This window comes from Rhincodon typus, chromosome 5, assembly GCF_021869965.1.
Source record: "Rhincodon typus isolate 14 chromosome 5, sRhiTyp1.1, whole genome shotgun sequence".
Taxonomy (NCBI): domain Eukaryota; kingdom Metazoa; phylum Chordata; class Chondrichthyes; order Orectolobiformes; family Rhincodontidae; genus Rhincodon; species Rhincodon typus.
The window spans coordinates 60460108-60482015 of NC_063336.1; the positions used below are offsets into that span (position 1 = coordinate 60460108).

Genomic DNA, 21908 nt, shown 5'->3' on the forward strand with positions numbered 1-21908 from the left:
GGTTTTCCCAGCATTTGGCACACATGACACAATTTACAAATCTGCATTAAATCCTTGTGAAAAACAGGCCAATAAAAATGTCAACTTATACGTGCTTGGCTCTTCCAGATTCCTACATTTCATGCCATAGGAATTTCACAAGACATGTGACTTTCAAGAAATGCATTGTTAAGAAATGTGTCCTTTTATTGACCTCAACAAAACAATCCAAGTCTCCACAATTATTCAAACTCAAATTCAAAATAAAATGTGAAGCCTTCGTAACAACAGGAGAAAAAGGCAAACCAACTGAGAACTGCTGTAACCAGCCAGGCAGAGAAGGGCCATAACCTGCAATGCCATAAAAGTGAAATAGAGGAGACTGCATTCCCTCCGACAATCTGTTCTTCTCTAACTACCTGTAGAAGAAGCCTCAAAGTATTCAACTACTGGTGCCCTGAGAGCTGCTGAAATCTCACTCCATTTTACAACCCTTTCATTTCAAAAGAGAATCGTCAAGCAGGTAACAGGCTTACAATGATAATAGCTTGATTTAAATGTGACTGTACTAAGTATCCTCTTACCTGGACTACTTTAACCTTTATCTATATTCTATTTAATAACTGTTAGTTTTCTATGGAGGAACTTGCAGCAATGGTGGTGCAAGAAACTAACCTTCGACCTTGTTCATAATTAAAACTTTGCTGTACAAGTTTACCAGTTCAGAGTTTGTGCACCTTTTAGTGAACATGCCTGATGTATTTGTGTCAATTCAGTAATGTATCTACCACCTTGTTGCGGAAGGGATGTAATTAATGATATGGAAATTTGAAATGGTCTAAAAATTTGGGTTTAAAATAATAAATAGAAAGCACAAGCAGTAAATAGCAGGAAAGTCACTGGAAATGAGAAAACATTTTCAACTGAAAACAACAAAAAAGACATTCATTTTTTAATCTTTAAAAATGTTGACTTTTAACAAGCTGATTGCTTCAAAGACCTATGACGTTATTCCTCATTTGATACATTTAATCAGATGTATTAACCATGATACAGAAAATAATTTGGTTGCAAGAATTTATATATCCATTACATATTATTTATTTATTACAACCTTGGATCCTCTGCTCACTCACATGTTCTGGATTCATTTCGTCATCTTCTGCTCTCACCCATGGTATGGGAGGGGATGGCCTACTGGTATTGTTGCTGGACTGTTAATTCAGAGACCCAGGTGATGTTCTAGGGACCAGGTTCAAATTCTACCACAGCAATTGGTGGAATTTGAATTCAATAAAAATCAGTAATTAAGGGTCTAATGATGACTACAAAACCATTGTCGATTGTTGGAAAAACCCATCTGGTTCACTATTGTCCTTTAGGGAAAGGAACTGCTGTCCTTACCTGGTCTGGCCTACATCTGACTCTGGGCCCACAGCAATGCAGTTGACTCTTAACTGCCCTCTGGGCAATTAAGGATGGGCAATAAATGCTGGTGGAGCCAGTGATGCCCTCATTCCACAAATGAATTTTTAAAAAACCAATCCCCCCTATTATCAGGCTATGCTTTTCAAATTATCTTCTGGCTTCAGTTTGGGCTCCTCACTTCTCCATCCCAGTACCATATTCCCCACATTTTGCTCCAATTCATCACTTGTTACACTGATATCCATCCATGTCCTCTAACTGTCTGCCAAAATCATAGAAGCCAAGATTCAACACATTGAATTCATATCATTTGATAGCAAGAAATAGGTGAAGCCATTGGATAGAAGTTTCGGAGTCTTCATCAAGTTGTAATGCTAAAGATTTGTGCTCTGAGCTCCCACAATTATCTTGACTAAACTTCATCACACCCGGATTCCTGTAGGGACTCTATTCCATTCTCCTGATTTCACTCTCTTTGGTGCGTCAGTTCAATGATGTAGGAATGCTTTCAATATGTGTTTCCTTTTCCTCAGATTCCCACGTCCATCCCACCCCACCACTGTGGATGACTGGACCCTCAACCCTTTCTGACCCACCTCCTCCACTTCTGCCCTCACCCCTTCCCCTGCCTTTCAGAACAACAATAGTATTACCCTTGTCCTTATTTTCTACTCCAACAGCCTCCACATCAAAGGATCAGCCTCTACTGTTTCCACCACCTCCAGAACAATGCCACAACCAAATGCCTCTTCCCCTCCCCTCCACTGTCAGCATTCCACAAGAAATGTTCCTTCCATGAAACCCTTGTTCACTCCTCTAACACTCTCAACATCTCTTTACCCATCAATGACATTTCCTCATGCAATTGCAAAATGTGTAACATTTGCCCCTTTATGTCCTCCCTCCTCATTATCCAAGGCCCCAAACATGTTCCTATAAAGCAGTGATTTAAGTGTTCTTTCAATCTAACCTATTGTATTTGCTACTCAAAATGCTGTCTCCTCTATATTGTCGAGACCAAACACAGATAGGACAACTGCTATGCAAAACACCTACGCTCTTTCAATCATCAGTAAAATGCTCTTTCAACCCTAACCTTCTGGTTGGTTGCATTTCAACACACCATCGTGCTGTCATGCTGATATATCTATTCCAGGCCTCCTGCAGTGTTCCACTAAAGCCCAACAAAAGTTGGAAGAACAGCATCTCATTTTCTGCTTAGGCATTCTGCAGCCTTCACGACAGAACTTTTGTTCAGCAACATCAGATTATGAATTCTAGATGTCCTCCATTTTTACAGCCTAACCCCACATCGCCCCTTCCACCACACCTTTTGTCTTGTTTGCATAAGTTTTCTCCCAGTAGAGCTGACCTATTTTCTGCTATCAATACCTATTGCTTATCTATATCTCTTCTGTACTACCATGAGCACTTTCTTTGGCTCTTGCATTTGTAAAATATTCACATGTACCATTTGAATCTTCTTCTCCTTTTACTACAGCATAAGACACATCACTTTTCCTGCCCTCTTCCGTTTTAATTGAAATGTTAACTCTGTTTCTCTCTTCACAGATACTGTCAGAACTGGTGAGTTTCTCCAGCACGTTCTGTTTCATTTTTAACATGAGAAGTCTGTATACTTTGCATGGTGGTTAGCCTGGAAATCTATAATATTGCTTCCAATCTTCCATAGTTTAGGCATTTACAGCATTTTAATGTGATGCCAGTCTTCAGATAATTTAATTCACCATTATAAAAGACATGTGCTCCACAACTAGCTGCACCCCTAGCCAAGCTGCTCCTGTGTGGCTACAACGTTGACATCTGTTGGCAATTTGCTCAGGTTTGTCCTGTACACAGAAAACAGGACAAATCCAACCCAGTTAATTATTAATCCCATTAGTCTATTTTCGATCATCAGTAAAGTGATGGAAGGGGTCAGCAACAGTGCTATTAAACTTGCAGAGTGATAACTCGCTCACCAATGCTCAGTTTGGATCCCACCAAGGCCACTCAGCTCCTGACTTCATTAAAGCCCTGGTTAGAACATGGATAAAAATGCTGAAGTCCAGACGTGGAGTGGGAATGATAGCTCTTGACCATGTGTGGCATCAAGGGCTCCTAGCAAAACTCAAGTCAATGGGAATCAGGGGAACGCTTCTCTGGTTCAAGTCATATGTGGCACAAAGAAAGGTAGTTGTGGTTGATGAAAGTCAGTCATCTCAGTCCCAGAACATCACTTTGGAGTTCCTCAGAGTTATGTCATAAGCCCAAGCATCTGCAGTTACTTCAATGACCTTCTTGCTTTATCTTCAGTTGAGACATGGGATGTTTGCTGATGTTTGCATAATGTTCAGCACCACCTGCAATTCCTCAGATACTGAAGCAGTCCACGTCTAAATGCACTGTAACTGGACAAGATCCAGGTTTGGGCAGACAAATAGCAAGTTAAATTCTCAAAACACAAGTGCCAGGCAATGACCATCTCTATCAAGAGAGAGAATCTAACCATTGCCTTTTGACAGTCAATGATATTACCATGGATAAATCTATAAATCTTCCATTCTCAATATGCTGGGGTTACAACTGACCAGAAGCTGAACTGGACATTTAAATATTATGTTTCAAAAGCATGCCAGAGGCTAGGAATCCTTCAACAAGTAATTCACCTCCTGAATCCCAAAGCCTACCCATCACTTATGAAGAATAAGTCAGGAGTATGAAGGAATACTCTCCACATACCTGGGTGAGTACAGCTTCCCACAACACTCAGGAAACTTGATATGATCCAGAACAAAGCAGCCCGCTTGATTGATCCACAAACATTAACTCCCTCCACCACCAGTGCTCAGCAGCAGCACTAAATGCACTGCAGAAATTCACCAAGGCTCCCATGACCACTACCATTTGGAATTACAAAACCACCTGGTACAGGGGAACACTACTACCTGCAAGATCCCCTCCAAGACATACACCAGCATGCCTTGCAAATATATCACTGTTCCTTCAGTGTTTCTGGGTTAATGGTTCCAGTGTTCCTGGAACATACTCCCCTACCTACATTAAATTGACTGCAGCATTTCGAGAAGGAAGCTCACCACCACTTTCTCAAGAGGAACTAGGGACAGGCAATAAATGTTGGCCCAGCCAATAATGCAAATGCCATGAATGAATAACAAGAATTATAGTTTTGAGACAAGCTTGTTACATGGCTCCTAATGGGTAGTATAGTTATGGTGGGGATATAATTATGGTGTGCAATGTGTAATGACTGTGTGGGCTTCAATAAACAAGATATTTTTCTTTCCTGTATGTAATTTTCATATATTCATACTGTAACATAGAAATTTTGTTACTGAACAACTATTTCACAGGTTGGAGCAAGAATCCAGAAAATTATAGTTTATACTTCACTAAGGCATATGAGAATTTGAGTTCAATTTTTAGAAAAAATCAAAAAGGCTGTGTCAGGAAAAGTTGTCACCAAAATGTGTGGAGTTATTACAAAAACTCAACCTGGTCTTCAAATGTCTTTTAGGAAGGGAAACCAACCAACATTACTTGGTCAGGTCCATGTGTGATTCTATTCCATACCAATATCATGACTCTTAACTGCCATCTTGAGGGTTTAGCAATGCATACTAATTCCCACAACCACTTCCTCACAGCAACCAGGAATGGCCAGTGCCAGCCTTGCTAGCGTTGTCTGCATCCCAAAGATTAATAATTAAAAGACAACTAATTTTCAGTTCTGAAGAAATGTCGCTGGACTCTAAATGTTAACTCTGTTTCTTTCTTCAGAGATGCTGCCAGACCTGCTGAGTTTCTCCAGCATTTTCTGTTTTTGTTTCATTTTCATAATATTGTTACTCAAAGCAACTCATTAGTCACCATTTTATTATGATAATAAACCAACATTCATAATACCGATATTTTATTTTGAGAGATTTATGGTAAACATTAATTTATGAAAATTGAACTTGAGAATTTTAATTTGTATGTTTATGCAGCATTAATGCATATGTAATTTTCTTCTTTCTCCACATGTTAGGCATGACCACAGAACTAGTGATTAAAGCTTCATTAAATGTAATGGTACCTTCAGAGGACTCAGAGCAGGATGCAATTCATCTTCTGTAAGTAATGATGCCTTCAAGTTGTAGCTACGTAAAAGAAAAAATACTGTTATTATGCAAGAACAGAGTATGAAAACATTTTATATATAAAAACTGTAGAAAATAAAAAGTATTTTGTTCTAATAAGACTATTGCCAGGACTTTGCATTTGGGTCCAGAACTCAATGTCCGTGTGACAATGCATATTCCAACCCTCCACCATGTTGAGAACAACAATCAGACAGGTTTTTACAGATTGGCCAATGAGTGGTTAAGGGTCATGTTTATCATCAACTGGACCTTGTCACAACATGAGGGTTATATATATTCTACTTGAAATAAAATTGACATCAAAATCAGGCAAATCCCATTTTAATAATGCATACAGCTTTCTCAGATGTGTATGAGCAAACCACCTAAGCAAGACAGTAACCAAATGTGTAGAAATTCACAACAGCCCATATTGAATCAGAGAATCCCTACTGTGTTGAAACAGGCCCTTTGGCCCAACAAGTTCACACTGACCCTCAGAGCATCTCACCCAGACCCATCCCCCTAATTTACACATCCCTGAACACTACAGGCAATTTAGCATGTCCATATCCACTTAGCCTGCACATCTTTGGACTGGGGGAGGAAACCAGAGGAAACCCATGCAGACACAGGAAGAACATGCAAACTCCACACAGACAGTCGCCCGAGGTTGGAATCGAACCTGGGTCCCTGGCACTGTGAGGCAGTAGTGCTAACCACTGAGCCACTGTTCCACCAGGTTCCACTTTACTACTTAATCCTCAGCTGGCTGACCAATATTATGAAGGGGATTGTTTCCACTTAGCAATCAATGACTGAGGCTGTGCCTGGGTAGGTACGGGTACAGAAATGTGCTCAGTGATTTCCCAAACCACTGACTATCTGGTCTGCCACCAGGAGGCTGCCTTCACTCTGCCCCTGGGACTACATAAATGAAGTGGGATAAGCCTGAGCCGGGAGGTTGTGGAGTGGGGGGTGGTGTTTCAAAATTACACAATGACTGAATTGGCATTTTAATACTCATAACAAGATACCTGTTTGCAGGTTGACAGCCTTTCTATCTCTGATGCAACCTTCAGGAAATGTTTTCTTTCTGGGGGTGCAGGGGGTGGTGAAGTTAGCAGTGATGAAAGTGTATAACCAGAAGCAAGAAATTACATATGCACTCACCTCAGACATCCACTTTCCTCTAATACAGTGATTGGAACCATGGGCAGGTGAATTTCATTGACTATGAGATCCTTGAATTGGGGTTGTTAACCTGGGCAAATCAGGGAGCCCCAGCTGACAGATATACACAGGAGGTTTAGAAAGTCTCCTCAGTCTAGGGACTGGCTTTGAGCTGGCTGGTCACAGCCCACGTACTCTGCATGTGTAAATAAAGGGTGACTTGGTGATGGGATAATGGCCTCTGTGCAGCTATTTGACTTTAACAATTTATACTTTCCTCTCTCGATTTAATATTCCAGATTTAAGAATGAATGCTGATAACGTCACCACAGGTTTGGGTGTGCAGAAATAATCAAATTCAGAAATGTGAGGAGATGAATTAATGTAAACAGTTAAAATTAGAAGATGATATTAGCACCTGTCCGGTGTCCCTTTAATTGACTACTAAAGGACATCAATAGGCCCAAAGAGAGTGGGCCTGCCCTACACAGCAATCACATTCCCTTCCCTCCCTGTAAAATGGGACATGTCAGGGGCATGTGGGCATGCCATGGGCTGGCCGCATTTATAAGCTCCCCTGCCATCAAATATCATAGCAGGGGAATAGAAAATCCAATCTATCATATAATCAGTTCTTGCTCTGTTCAGCTGTTGTACAACAAAAGTTGTGGCATAATTTCTTCCCATTAATAACTGAGAGTTTGAATTTCTTTTTAGAAGCTGATGGTTGCTTTCAAGATCACTAATCAAATTTCTCCTTAGCTTTTCCTGCGTTAAGAAGAAAAGATCTAACTGCTCATGTAACAGAAATCCTTCATTCCTGGAATGATTCTCGTGAATCTCTTCTATACTCTTTCCAAAGCATTCATGTTCTTCTCAAAGTATGGTGCCTACAGTTTGATGGAATACTGCAGCTGAACTAGGGTTTCACATAAATATAAAACTTCCTTGGCTTTAGTCTTCTACACCTCTAAATATAAACTCCAGGATCCTTCTGATGTAGGGTCAGTACGCTGGAAACATTGACTTTGGTTTCTCTCCACAGATACTGCTAGACCTGCTGAGTTTCTCCAGCTATTTCTGTTTTTGTTCCAAGATCCTATATGATTTATAAATGGCTTTGTTAACCTTTTCTGCCACCTTCAAAGATTTCACCATAACACGAAGCCATTCTCTTATTGATTCTGTTTTAAAATTGTACTATTTAACTTTTGTCTTTCCTCATCCCTTCTACCAGAATGTACCATCTTTCACTTCTGTTTTCAATTTCATCCGGCATTTTTATGACTTTTCCATCAGACTGTGCATGAGCTCTTGAAGTCTCTTGATATTTTCTTCACAATTTACGACGTTTCCAAGTTTTGTTCCATCTGCAAATTTCAAAATCATGCATTGTACCCTAAGTCATTAATGTACATCAGGGATTCCAGCACTAAAGCATAGGAAACAGCACTAGATAGCCAATAGCTAACTCATTCCACTTTGAAAATAGCCTCCACTAATACAACAGACAGGTTCTAGTAGCTTCCACATACCATTTTGCTTTTTTTTTTAAAATAGATGCACCATAGAAAGCATTCCATCCCAATGCATCACAGCTTGGTACGGCAACTGCTCTGCCCAGGACTGTAAGAAACTACAGAGAGTTGTGAACACAGCCCAGTCCATCACGTAAGCCAACCTTCCATCCATTGACTCCATCTATATTTCTCTGCCTTAGGAAGGCAGCCAACATAATCAAAGATCCCTCCCAACCCGGTTATAAAATCTTCCAACCTCTTTCATCAAGCAAAAGATACAAAAGCTTAAAACACACATACCAACAGATTCATGAACCGCTTCTTCCTAGCTATTATTAGACTTCTGAATGGACATCTCAAATTTTAAAATTAATATTGATCTCGCTCTTTGTGCACCTTCTCTGCAGCCATAACATATTCTTCACTTGGTTCTATTACCCTAATGCACTTTGTATGGTATGATCTGCCTGTACTGCATGCAAAACAAAAAACTTTTCACTGTAATGTGGCAATAATAAATTAAATCAAATCAAAATTTGCTTTCCGCTAGCCAATTTTGAATTTAATGTTATTAATGTTATTGCCCTCATATACCACAGAGCTCCATTTTGCAAACTAGCCTGGTTTACATTTAACAGCACTTTTTGAAATTTTACATATGCATGATCAACTGCACTGCTGTCATTCATGTTCTTCACTATCTCATTCAAAAATGCAATCAAGTTAGTTAAACATGATATGTACAAAATCATCCCCATTTGCTGACATTAAACTGACTAGCTTATAATTGCGAAGTTTATCTTTCTCCATTTTCTTGAAAAGTATGTAATATTTAGATGAATCTAATGGACAAGAAAATCAGGTATTACAGGCTGCATATGTGTTGGCATTTGCAAATCCAGATAGTTCCAATTGGCGTGTCAGATGAATCCTGTCCTGACTTCACAAGGGACACTGTCAACAGACTATGCTACCTTTTCAAGGGTGATGTGTAAATGACAACTTCAGCACAAATTTATGAAGGCCATTGCTGCATTAAATTGTTATGCAACTAGATTTTTCTAAGGTGACATATCTCAAATTATGCAGCCAGCCTGTTGTCGTGCATTAAACAAGGAACAGAGGACAAATGTGGGAGGGGGAATTTTCTCAACTTTTATGTAGAAATGAGGCATCAGCTCCACAAATAGATCTTTTATCAAATTTCTTGGTACCAAAGATCTTAAGGCATCACAAATATATTAACTCGTGGTTCATGTGAATACAAAAAAAGTCTTCTACAATATTTCTAAAAGATGCCAATTTTTATAGAAACATCCATGATGCTTTATTTGGTCTGGCTTATTGGAAAACACAACAATATTGGACAGTTTTGATTTGATTTATTATTGTCACATGTACCTAAGGGCAGTGAAAGTTTTGTTTTGCGTGCAGTGCAGGCAGATCATAACATACAAAGATCATAGAGTGATTGAACAGAGCAAGGAATACAAAGTTACGGCTGCAAAGAAGATGCACAAATTGTTTGCTGAAGACTAGGGCTATCGTTATAGCACCATTTATTACACTATAGCAATTTGAGCCAATTTCTTAATTTTACACAGGTCAGCTATAACGCATACCACCAAAAATGCATAAAAAACTTTGAATGCTACAAAACCTAAGTCAGCAAGATCTTTTGGGTGGAGTAAATTTATAATTCCTGTAATTTTGTTTGGCTAGTCTAGGTATTATAATTATTGGCTTTAAACTAATTCATTTCTGCTTAGTACTTTTTTCACAGTTCACAGTAAAAAGTTAACCAATATTATTTTGAATCTTTATTAGTGCTGAAAAATAGGGCTTCATTTTACAGGGTGTAATAATTTCCTTCTCTTAATATCAGGGAGTAAGCAAGTTTGCCTACAGTCCTAAAGGCAGGCTTGCAGAAAGGTAATGCTGGGAGCAGCTTTAATTGTGTTAAGGCAAGATTTATAGAGTCATAGAGTCATAAAGATGGAAACAGACCTTTCGGTCCAACTTGTCTATGTTGGTCAGATTTCCCAAACTAAACTAATCCCATTTTCCTGCATTTGGCCCATATCCCTCTAAACCTTTCCTATTCATGTATCTGTCCAAATATTTTTTAGATGTTGTATTTGTACCTGTCTCTACCACTTCCTCTGGCAGTTCATTCCATATACGCACTACCCTCTCAGTGAAAAAGATGCCCCTTAGGTCCCTTGTAAATCCGTCCGCTCTCACCTTAAACCTGTGCCAACTGGTTTTGGACTCCCCTAATTTAAGCAAAAGACCTGGCTATTCACCTTATCTATGCCTCTCAAGATTTTATGAATCTCTATAACGTCACCCCTCAACGTCCTACATTCAAGGAAAAATGTCCTAGTCTATCCAGCCTCTGCTTATAACTCAAACTCTCCAGTCCCAGTAACATCCTTGCAAATATTTTCTGCACTTTTACCAGTTTAATAACATCCTTCCTATAGCAGGGTGACCACAACTGTAATCAGCTGCTTCATCAATGACCTTCCCTCCACCATAGCGTCAGAAATGGGGATATTTGCCGATGATTGTACAATGTTCAGCACCATTTGCAAGTCCTCAAATACTGAAGCAGTCCATGTTCAAATGCAACAAGATCTGGACAATAGCCATGCTTGGGCTGACAACTAGTAAGTAACATTTGCGCCACACAGATGCCAGACAATGACCATCACGAATAAGAGATAATCAAACCACCAGCTCTTGACATTCAGTGGTGTTACCATCACTGAATCCTCCACTGTCAACATCCTGGGGGTTATCATTGACTAAAAACTCAACTGGACTCACCACATAAACACAGAGGCTATAACAGCAGGTCAGAGGCTAGGAATACTATGGCAAGTAACTCACCTCCTGAGTCCCCAAAGACTGTCAATCATCTATAAGGCACAAGCCATGAGCGTTATGGAATACTCCCCAGTTGCCCGGATGGGTGCAGCTCCATTCCCTCCATCACTGACGCTCAGTAGCAGCAGTGTATACTATTCACAAGATGCACTGCAGAAATTCACCAAAGATCCTCAGACAGCACCTTCCAAACCCATTACCACTTCCATCTAGAAGGACAAGTGCAGCAGATACATACGAATACCACCACCTTCAAGTGACCCTCCAAGAATTTCACCATCCTGAGTTGGAAATATATCACCGTTCCTTCACTGTCGCTGGGTCAAAATCCAGGAATTCCCTCCCTAATGGCATTGTGGGTTAACCCACGCAGGTGGACTGCAGCGGTCCAAGAAGGCAGATCACCACCATCTTCTTAAGGGCAACAAGGGATGGACAATAGATGCTGGCCAGCCAGCGACACCCACATCCCGAAATGCTCAATGTTCTGACCAACAAAGCAAGTGTGCCAAATGCCTTCTTCACACCCTGTCTACACCCTTTTTGGAAAGAAGTCCCACTTGGGAGAGATGCTAGTTAACTGGATTGGCCAGCAGTTCTGTAACCCCTGAAGCACCACTGGTAGCCATTTCTGGGACTATATGTAGTTCCTGACGCTGAGGATCTGGACTAATAGGTGTCTGTGGGTGTGTGGGATCAGGGTTTGTGGCAATGGGGTGAGAGTCAAAAGAATTCTCTCCCAATTGCCCAATACCAGCCCACATTGCTAAAACTGCTGTGCTTCCTATGTGGCATGAACCTCTCCCCCAAACACATAGATACAGGTGACAACAGAGGGAGATCTTTAAGTGTCCATTAATAGTGACTTAAAGGCCTTAGTAGGCCTAAGGGTGAAGGGCCGCTCATGAGCTCCCTGGCACCCATACAGTTTCAGGACACACCAGGGGTGGGTGGCCTATTAATAGGAAGGCCAACCAGTAGATTCCACGTACATCCACCCCCTAACCCCAACTTTCAAATCTGCTGGCAGGCAAGCATATAATACTGCCCAATATTTAATATCTGTTAACCAATCTTCCTTCTACTATGAGCTATCAGTCAGTTATTATTAGACTATTAATCGTAGCTGCTAATATAAAAAGGTCCCTATTCAATAGAAAAAATGATGAATGTGTTGCCATCTTGCAATAAAATGATCTGTAATCTATTTTTTAATATATTATAAATCTTATTTTAGGCTTTAGAAATTTCAGTTACTGAGAAGAGATGGCATTCTCTTTGTTCTCTCGATGTCTGGAGTCATTCTATTATCTTACCTTCTCATTTTATTGATAATGTCCATGGTGCTTTCTCATCAATATATGGTGTTGGTTTTACATGCTCCCACTGGCATGTTTTGACAATCAGCACATACGATATGGTGTGTGCTCCAGCTCAAATTTCACTCACACCTGAGCCTGATAAGCTTCAAAATCGACATCCTAGCCACCTTACACAAATCAATCATCAAGGATCACTTGATGGACAGGTGGAATGGGCGACCCATTTTAATCAAAAATAAATGGGTGTAGCCCTGGACCGAGAGAACCAGGTTCAAGTCTCATCTGCTCCAGAGTTGTGTAATAACATCTCTGAATGGTTGCTGAGAAAAATAGGCTAATTTTTTTTTAAAAATATAGATCCAAGGGCCCTCTTGTGGCACAGTGGTAGTGTCCGTATATAACAAAAATGGATGGATTGAAGAGAGTTGATATCTTTGAACTTTCTCTTGGCTATCAGGCGCCACCACCTCCTACCGTTCTTAAAAGACACCACCGTAATATAATAATCCATTTGTGGTCGCGTTAAAGCACAGAAGTTTTCCTAGGATACCTCAGCAATATTATATTCAAAATTTGTTAATTTACCTTCAATTGTTGATTAGTCTTTCTAAAGACTAATGCTTCTTCTGAATGCCTCTTGTCATCCAACATTTTCCTCTCAGCTGCTCGTTTCTCAGCTGCCTCATATTTAGCTTCAATTTTACTAAGTTCATTTTGAAGTTCACTTTTTTCTCTTTCTAGTACATGTATCTATTAGTACAAAAAAAAAATTTTCCAGCCTTTTGATTAATGAGTTCTGTAAAGAAAAGAACTACATTTATACTCAGGATTCAATAAAAAAAAATACAAGTAGCTCAGCTATTACAATGACACTAGCATCAAGTCTGCCAATATCTTTCTCTGTTACTGTGTACAATCAGTAAGAATACTGAAACAGTCTGGAGTCCATAGGTTTTGCAAGAGTTCACTACAAATACATGCCAGAATGGATTTTTCTGCGACAAAATTCTAATGGCTCAGTCATAAATACTGAGGATTCTCATATTACTGGTAGTTCAGTTCAGACTATTATGCTGTAGATTGAGGCTGTTTCGCTCTCAGCTGGGTTGGCCTTTGGCACCAGGACTTAGCTGGAAGGGAAAGATCAATGTCTTGGGGTGCAGACCAGAATGGTCAAAGATGGAGAAGAGTGGACAGGCTTTCGGGGGACTCAATGGGGAAACTGGACAGATCAACAGGAGAGTGAAATCAGAATGAGGATTGGTGGCGGTGATTGAGGAGATTGGAGGTAGATGTGAGGTAGAACCAGGTAGGCTGAATCTACAAGGGAAATAGAAAGGCAGTTACCTCCTGTAATTAGCAGTTTTTATCTCCCTTTGGCTACTGGAATTTCTGCTTAGTTCAGAAAACCCACCCAGCAAGGAATGAATTTGAAAGGGTGGTTAATTCTGAGAAATATTATCATAGTCTCATGATACTATTTAAGTGATCGACTCGACTCTTGAAAATTGGGTTGGTTACCTCCTTCATCCAACCTCTGCTAAGTGCAGGGGAAAGTGGCACAGAGGTGGATGGTGGGGTGTGGGTTTCAGATTTCTTAAAATTTTACAGGCAGTGGTTTATCATGATCATTGGTTTAAATTGTCTTGATCATTTTCATAGTATCTCCCCAATCCAGAATGGCCAATGCCTCAGTTGTAATATTGTTAATATGCATTATACATTGTGCAAATATAGTGACATTACTCATTGGCCTTCAATTGCCTTTAAGTAGTCCCAACTGGTTAACTGTGATCCTGAGAGTAGCTCAGTGACTGCAGCTCATGGACAAACGTCCCACCCCACATCCAAATATAATACTAAATTGAGGGCCTTGTCACATAGCCCACCGTATTAGGTGGCATTCCCAAAGGAGACAACACAGGGGTCTTGCCAACTCTTCAGTCAGTGACCACGACTTCCATCACATGGATTAAATCTCACCCATAGCCTTTGTGGTAGCAACTTACACGGTTTCGGAGGTGAATCTTTTCTAGATCTCCTTGCAGAGCCTTCCTCAAACCAAATGCAACACTACTTTCATACAATGTCTCATGAGTTTCAAGAGTCATGAGAAGTTCATTACGAATTCGAAGAAGCAACAGGCCACGTTCTGGACAGTTGATGGTGATCTGTCTAATAAGTTCATCTGTAAATAATTCAAATCAAATGCAGTTATTACTGCACGAATGCAGTCACTATTTCCAGCGTTGTTCTCCATCAATTTTAAAATAATATGTAAAAACGTGAACGGTATTTTCGCAAAACTTGAAAGTTTAAACCTGTTCTGCTCAGTAGCAAATTAATTTGATCCATAGAAGCCCTTTCTGAAAGATCATGCAAGTCATAAAAAGTGAAATACTGATCTGGTTACAACTACACTACAATTGGATCAATCTTCGGAACTTTGTTTAACTGAAAACAAACCTTTAGAATTGACAATCAGGCAATATGCAGCTATTATTTTCAAAGTCAATCTGATTTACAAATAATAGGCTCCAATTCAGTGCAAACCAGCTAATGTATTAAGTTTCAATAAATTGTAAAGAATGGAACATATGAACCAACCTCTATATTACAGAACCTAGATGAGAGCAATTTTAAAATAAAGATAGAAAGTGCACACATGAAGCATAACCATATGGCTGTGTGTGGTTCGAGAAGCGTACTGCATAAATAGGACTTTCAGAAAAGGCAGGGAAATGGGAGAAAATTAAAAGGTAAAATGTTCTCATAAGATAATTACATGAAGTCATCAAGACTGGCTAAGCTCAGGACGCTATAGTTCTTAATTATGAGACTAAGTTACAACAGTATGCAAAAGTGTAAGAGAGAAACTGATTTGAGATTGCAGCATATTCTGCCATATTATGGAAGGATTAACTTTGACTATTGATTCAAATGAAATATTGCCATTTCTACAGCTATAATAAAGACAGAGTCTATACTTTCATAACAAAACATGTACCAAGACTCCTTATACATGGTTGGAATCTTCCAAACAGTCATTCTAAGTGCAAGATGACATTTTGAGGGTCAGTAAAATGCTGAGAAGAAACAGGTGAGTGGTCATCTTAATGGGCCAGTAGTTGTCTTTGAAGGGATGGCAATCCCAATGGTTTCTAGTCCCCCTAAAATATGGTTATCAGTCTTGCAAATAACCAAAGCAGCTGACTTTCCAGCCTGTCATTAGACCTATTTGTCATGCGATAAAATTCCAAATATGGACTATAAAACCCAATGGATGTTGATGTGAATTTGTTACTGTAGAATTCTGCTGAAATATACTTGAGGGTCAACAAAAATTATACAGACTCATTTATTAGGAAATAATAGAAGTTGACCCATTATCTGGAGAAAAAGCTTTGAGTTTTCAAGTATTGCTGCACAGAATTTCCTCTGTCTCTGATATCTACTAACCATAGAAAAAGAACCATAGAAAAATTACATCACAGTAAGAGGCCTTCAACGCATCATGTTTGCAATAACTGAATAAACAAGCAGCCATTCCGTTTCCACTTTTCAGCACCTGGTCCTTCGCTTTCCAGATTAGAGTTCTTGAGATGCCGATCCAGGTTCCTTTCAAATTAATGAAGGGTTTGTTTTTAATGGGATGAAGTTTAAGTGTCTATGTTGAGATCAGGTGAATGTGTTGTTGCTACTTCATTATCATCATGAGTCACATATGCAGCTAGTATTATCTGGGCTATGTACTGATTGTGAATCTGCTTGGCAAAACTGGCAATGTAATGATTATGATCCAGTTAAAAGGTAATCAACACTCCTTAAAGAGAAGTTGCACTTTGGCTGCATTCGTCAGATAAAACTTCTGAGAGAAAAAAAAATTGATTTCAGGAAATCCAGAGTGGGAGATGTGGAGGCTCAGAAATTCTTGGCATATCCAGTCAGTGGACCAAAGGGAAATGATCCAATTCTCCAGGATGCAGGAAACTTGTGAGAAAACACCTTCATCAGTAAGTGCAAAGTGGTCAAGGTACCACACGTTAAGCTATTTAATAATATAAAAGCGCATGATAATGGTGCTAATATATTAGCATGGATAGAGAATCGGATAGCTAATAGAAGATGAAGACTTGGAACAAGGGATGGCACTTTGAAGATGGTAACCAGTAACTACTACTGCACCACAGTGATTGGCGCTGGACCCACAGCTATTTACAATATATATTCACAACTCAGATACAGGTAGTGAATGTATTATCGCCAATTTTGAAGATGAAACAAAAATAGTTGGGAAACAAAGCAATGAAGATAACACAAAGAGTCTGCAGAAGAATATAGACAGGTTAAGCAAGTAGGCAAAAACTGGCAGAAAGTTGAAGCAGAGGGATCTGGGAGTTCTCACAAAATACTAGCATACAGGTTCAGCTGGTAAAAAGGAAGCCTTTATTTCAAAGCAATGGAGTATGAAAATTGGGAGGTCTTGCAATACAAAACAGTAGTTAGACCAGACCTGGAACATTGTGAGGAATTTTGGGACATTTACCTAAGTCATAACATCATGGCATTGGAGGCAGCCCAGAGAGCTTTCACTATATTGTTCCCAGGTACCAAAGGTTCTTTTGAGGTGAGGTTGAATAGGTTGGGCCTGTACGCATTAGAGTTTAAAAGAAGAGGCAACTTTGTTCAGTCATATAAGACTCTTAGGAGGCTTGACAGGGTAGATGCGGAAAGGTAATTTTCACTTGTGGGAAAGTCTAGGACCAGTGGACATAATCTCAGAATAAGGGCGCAGCCATTTAAGACAGAAATGAAGACGATTTTTTTTCCCCTCAGCGGGTACCGAACCTTTGGAAATTTTTTTTAATCTGCAGAGAGCTCTAGAGGCTGGGTTGTTAACGATATTCAAGGCGCAGGTGGACATTTTTTAAATCAGTAAAGGAATCAAGGGTTATAGGAAAAGGCAAGAAAATGAAGTTGAGGATTATCAAATCAACCATGACCTCATTGAATAGCAGGGCAGATTCAAAGGGCCAAATGTTTACATCTGCTTCTTTGCCTTTTGTTTTATGAGGTCAATGCCAAGAACTTAGATTTGAGCACATGGTTATAATACCACACAAAAAAGTTCACTGACATCCCTGAAATTGTCAAAATGAGAATACTGCTTTCATTTGCTCAGCTCACACCTTACTGACCTGCACAATTACTATTCACAACACACCCCTCCCCTGATTGTTTTCACTTTCTTACAGCAGTGCACACAAATCAGTGAACTTCCTTCTCATCAGATTCACACACACCGCTTTTACAACCATCAGTACCCCACATCTCATTTTAAACATTGTGCATGCCATGGTAAAATAATCGGTATTCACTTTTTAAACAATTCAAGACTGTCACTCCATTTTTACAAGATTCGGTCACAGACAGCCTGCACCAAAGGCTGCCACTGCAAAAGACAAACATACCTAAACACACCTCCCTGAGAAAGCAAACTTGCAGGCGATGTTCATGACCAGGGTCAGTAGTGACACAATGACAGATCAGAACCCTGAGGTACCAACAAATTTACTGAACTTTCAATTACATCATTTAAAAGGACATAATAGTCGAACAGTGTGTGTGAAGGGTAGTTCCTGGCTTGCAACATCTGAAGTGAAGTGGTGTACAGCTGGGCTTTAAATATGCACCAGTAGCGTGAACAATGGAAGTTCTTGCCAGAGGTGGGCATTTCCACCTCTCCAGCAGCACAATTTCATGAAAAAGGCCCCCGAGATCCTAGTTCCACAATTAATGAAAAGACAAGCAGAAGGTTGTGTGAGAAAAGTCACTACAAGTCTTGGCGGAACGGCAGCCATGAATCTCATTCAACGTAATACTGAAAATGGGAACATACCGCCGATAATTTGTGAACAGATACATCACTCACCAAGACATTGTCCATATAATTCCCGACGAACAGGGCAAATTCCTGTCATCCGGGCCTGTCTTTGTTGTAGTTTCTGATCTAATTGATCCTGCAAATTTATCACATCTGTTCGTGTAGCTGGAATGGTAGATATATATTGAATCCACATATTCCCATCCTCCATCCATTGTCTGAATAAAGAAGAAACAGGAAAACCATAACTAACCCATCTTGCCCTCACTATAATGTTTTCCCAGCAGGGTATTATGTTGATTGTCTGAAATTATCCCTGTACATACCCTAAAGATGTAACTAGGTTTTGTAATATTGAAGCCTTTCCAGCCTTTGAACCAACTTTAGCATTACTCCAGTAACTTTCACAATAGAACACTAAACATCAGTCAACTTTGGAAGGTAATGCAATAACACAACTGTTCTCATGGCACAAAACATCCTTTGCACCACAGTACAGAGTTCTTCAGCAGCTTAAATAAAAAAAACTTGTTCCGCTATTAAAATACATAGTTGTGCGTTTGTATTTTTCCTTCATTATCCACACAGATTGTGATATGCTATTTCTGGCCAATTCATAAATAGCTTCTACAGGATGTGGTTATCCAATCAAGAGTCCAATATAACTTTATCAGAAGATCCATTGAAACTCTAGAGAAACAAAATAGGTACCATTTATGACAATTTTTCAGGATTTTTCAGAGAATCCTCTGCCAATGCAATGGTGGACATTGGGAATTTAGTGTTTGTGTCTGTCTGATAAGGAATGAAACACAATGGTCTGAAGTGTCACATTCTTTCAAAACAGACAATTAACAAGTGCCCAGATACTCAATTCATGCTTTCCAAGATTCCTATTTACAAAAAGGAATTAACACATCTGATTCTTTCCCAATAAAAGCAAAATACTGCAAATGCTGGAGCTCTGAATAGAAACAGAAAATGCTAGAGAAATTCAGCACGTCTGTCAGCATCTGTGCTCAGAAAAACAGAATTAATGTTTCAAATCCGATATCAGCCTTCTTCAGAATTTGATTACTTTCAAGATCTTTCAAATGACCATTTAGCTTCCCAATCTATTTCACGATATATCCATATTTACAACAGAATGGTTAAACATGCTGTAGAATATCATTACTTTTCCTTGTATTCCAACTCCATCAGCAATGTATCCCTTGCACAGAAAAAGAGGGAACATATTAAGTTAAGTGAGAATAAAGAAAATTTCACAGTTCCAAAAAAACAACCTGTTCTGCTCTTAAGCTATAACCACTGCTTTTAAATTGCTTTCATACGCCTTGGTTTGCAGCAGAACCACATTCCCTGTTGCATTTCCTTTTCGGATGTATGCCTGTTTCATGCCTGTAAAACAGGCAAAATGTGTTAATTGCTACCTTATTATAGCCAACAATAGTCACAGAATAGCCAGTTCCCAGTTTTAACGGCATTTTCCCATCGAAGCAGTTGAGAAAGGCTCCAAGGAGTGAGTTTTTCATTTACTGTTTCATCTGAGACCCAAGCTCTTTTGTTACAACCCAATGAGAAAGTGTAAACTAGGTTCCATTTTTTAAGCCATCTCATTACAAACATTTTAGCACAAGGCTATAACTCTTTCCAATTAAAATGTTGTTAAGCATTTCTACTGTAAACATCAAGCATACAATCTTCGTGCAGACACTTAGGCCCTCACACGTGTATGCACACAGGTACAATGTTCAGTACAAAGGAAGATAAAATAATACACATGTTTAAGTCCTTTTGGAATCCTTAAGGTACAAGGTTTTAACCTGTGACCATGGTTGATTATTTGGATTCTTGGATGCAGTTAGCAGTCATGAATATTGCAGTTATATTTTAAAGTCCTCCATTCTCTAGTGCTTATTTTTCAGCCAGTGTTGTCAACCTGGCACCTTTCTTCATGGGGGAGAAGGAAACAGCCTTCTCAGTCTGTGTTTATTTCAACATTCCATCCTTTGATTTGCCAAAAATGTCCTTGAAATAGAAGCTATTTGTACATTTAGTGCCCGTGGAGATTATTGTTTAGGCTGGTAACTACAGTAGATGTTTCATTCCCGACATATGAAGATCGTCACAATGAAGAAGGTTCTCATAATGAGAAACACAGACCTTTTACTCATCCATTATGGGCCTGATTAGTGGGTTTCATTGCTCTTGGAGAAAATATTAATTTCAGCTCAGACTATCTTTGGTCTAATTTATATTGGTTTCACGAAACCTGACCAACCTGTATGGGTCAGGTGGTTCCTGTGGCCATTTTCAGTGAGTGTTTCTATCCATTTTCCAAACTATTTCCATCCATGAAAGTCCCACGTATCAAGTTGGCCAATAGAATTCAAGGATCATTCATTTGTATTCCATATCATCCCAAAAAATGGATTATTGAAAGATTTAGTGCTCAATTGCTTTGAAACAGTTATCTACTAAATTAAAAATCATATTGCTGTTTTCATCATGCATAGTTTTTACACCATTTTTGGTGCATATCTTGGAAACTGATGCAGATTGGTATTTAATCATTTCTCTGATATTTCAAGACATTGAATCCTTTCCTCTGCCACCCAAATATACTTCAATGGGATTTTGGTGGCATCAAGAGCCTCATTATAATGCCCATTAGCTTTTGTTTGTGATTGCCTCAAGAAGTCATGAAACAAAGATCTTTATCACATCTTTATGCTTGACTTAATTGTTTATTTTAATTCCTTGTCTCAAGAATTTTATTACTTTTTTCTTGATTAGTCACACAATAGGGCTTAAACTTTCTTAGCTTCAAATAACCTCTTCAGGTTTCCAACCAAAAACTTCTGGTAGAGATTTTTCAAACTAAAACCCTTATACTGAGGTAACCTATTTCTTAACTGTTCCAAACTAACTCCTTTCTCCAGGAGAAACTGTTCTCACATGTGAGCCCAGGTTCTTCTATGAACTGAATATGAAAATGTTCCAAAATATGGGTTTCTTCCCAAGCAAAATTCATTTCTTCCATCTTCTAAACTAAAAGCAAACTAATGTCTTTCAAAGTTTGCTGTCTGATTGTAAAACCTCACAATAAAAACAAATTAACACTGTCAGTCCAGGAGCACCCTGGTTAACCAATGCCTGAGACTTACTGGTTTAAAATAATGGTTCAAGAAAGCCCACCATTTCCCCACATTAGGAGGAAGTCTGGCAGAAAAGGTTCAATGTAGATCTGGTAGTGTTTTTGGGGAGGGGCAGAAGGGATCTCCTTCCTGGAAATGCACAGAGTGGTTGATTCAGGAACGTGGCACCTGGACATGGAATGCCACCACTCTGTGACAAGTTGTTCCAGTACAACTACAACTCTGGCATCTTACCCAACAATATGGAAAATTGCCTAGGTATGTCCTATACTTAAAAATCAGGACAAATCCAGTTGGGCCAATTACTAGCTTATCAGTTCACTCTCAATCAAAGTAATGGAAAAGGTCATTAACAGTGCTATCAAGCTGCATTTGCAAAGAAATCTACTGCACTCTGAGCAAAA

The 21908-nt window shown here is 39.3% G+C and overlaps 1 protein-coding gene across 1 annotated transcript; it reads right to left on the minus strand.

Moving 5' to 3' along the window:
• Window positions 1-5534: 5534 nt before the first annotated feature.
• LOC109923252 (33 kDa inner dynein arm light chain, axonemal-like) lies at window positions 5535-19742 on the minus strand. The gene is made up of 5 exons (XM_020523292.2): window positions 19678-19742; window positions 18392-18561; window positions 14469-14647; window positions 13045-13209; window positions 5535-5570 (listed from the first exon to the last, which is right to left on the minus strand). Exons 1-5 carry the CDS (start codon window positions 19740-19742, stop codon window positions 5535-5537), a joined length of 615 nt encoding a protein of 204 aa, XP_020378881.2.
• Between the last annotated feature and the right edge of the window lie 2166 nt (window positions 19743-21908).

What these genes read in the sequence shown, in the direction of transcription:
- LOC109923252 (XM_020523292.2), bottom strand. Translation starts at nt 19,742, where the DNA reads ATGAAACAGGCATACATCCGAAAAGGAAATGCAACAGGGAATGTGGTT. An exon ending in ATTATATGGACAATGTCTTG is followed by an intron (nt 14,648 to 18,391) that starts GTGAGTGATGTA and finishes AATTATTTACAG; the next exon opens with ATGAACTTATTAGACAGATC. An exon ending in AGATTCACCTCCGAAACCGT is followed by an intron (nt 13,210 to 14,468) that starts GTAAGTTGCTAC and finishes TTGTACTAATAG; the next exon opens with ATACATGTACTAGAAAGAGA.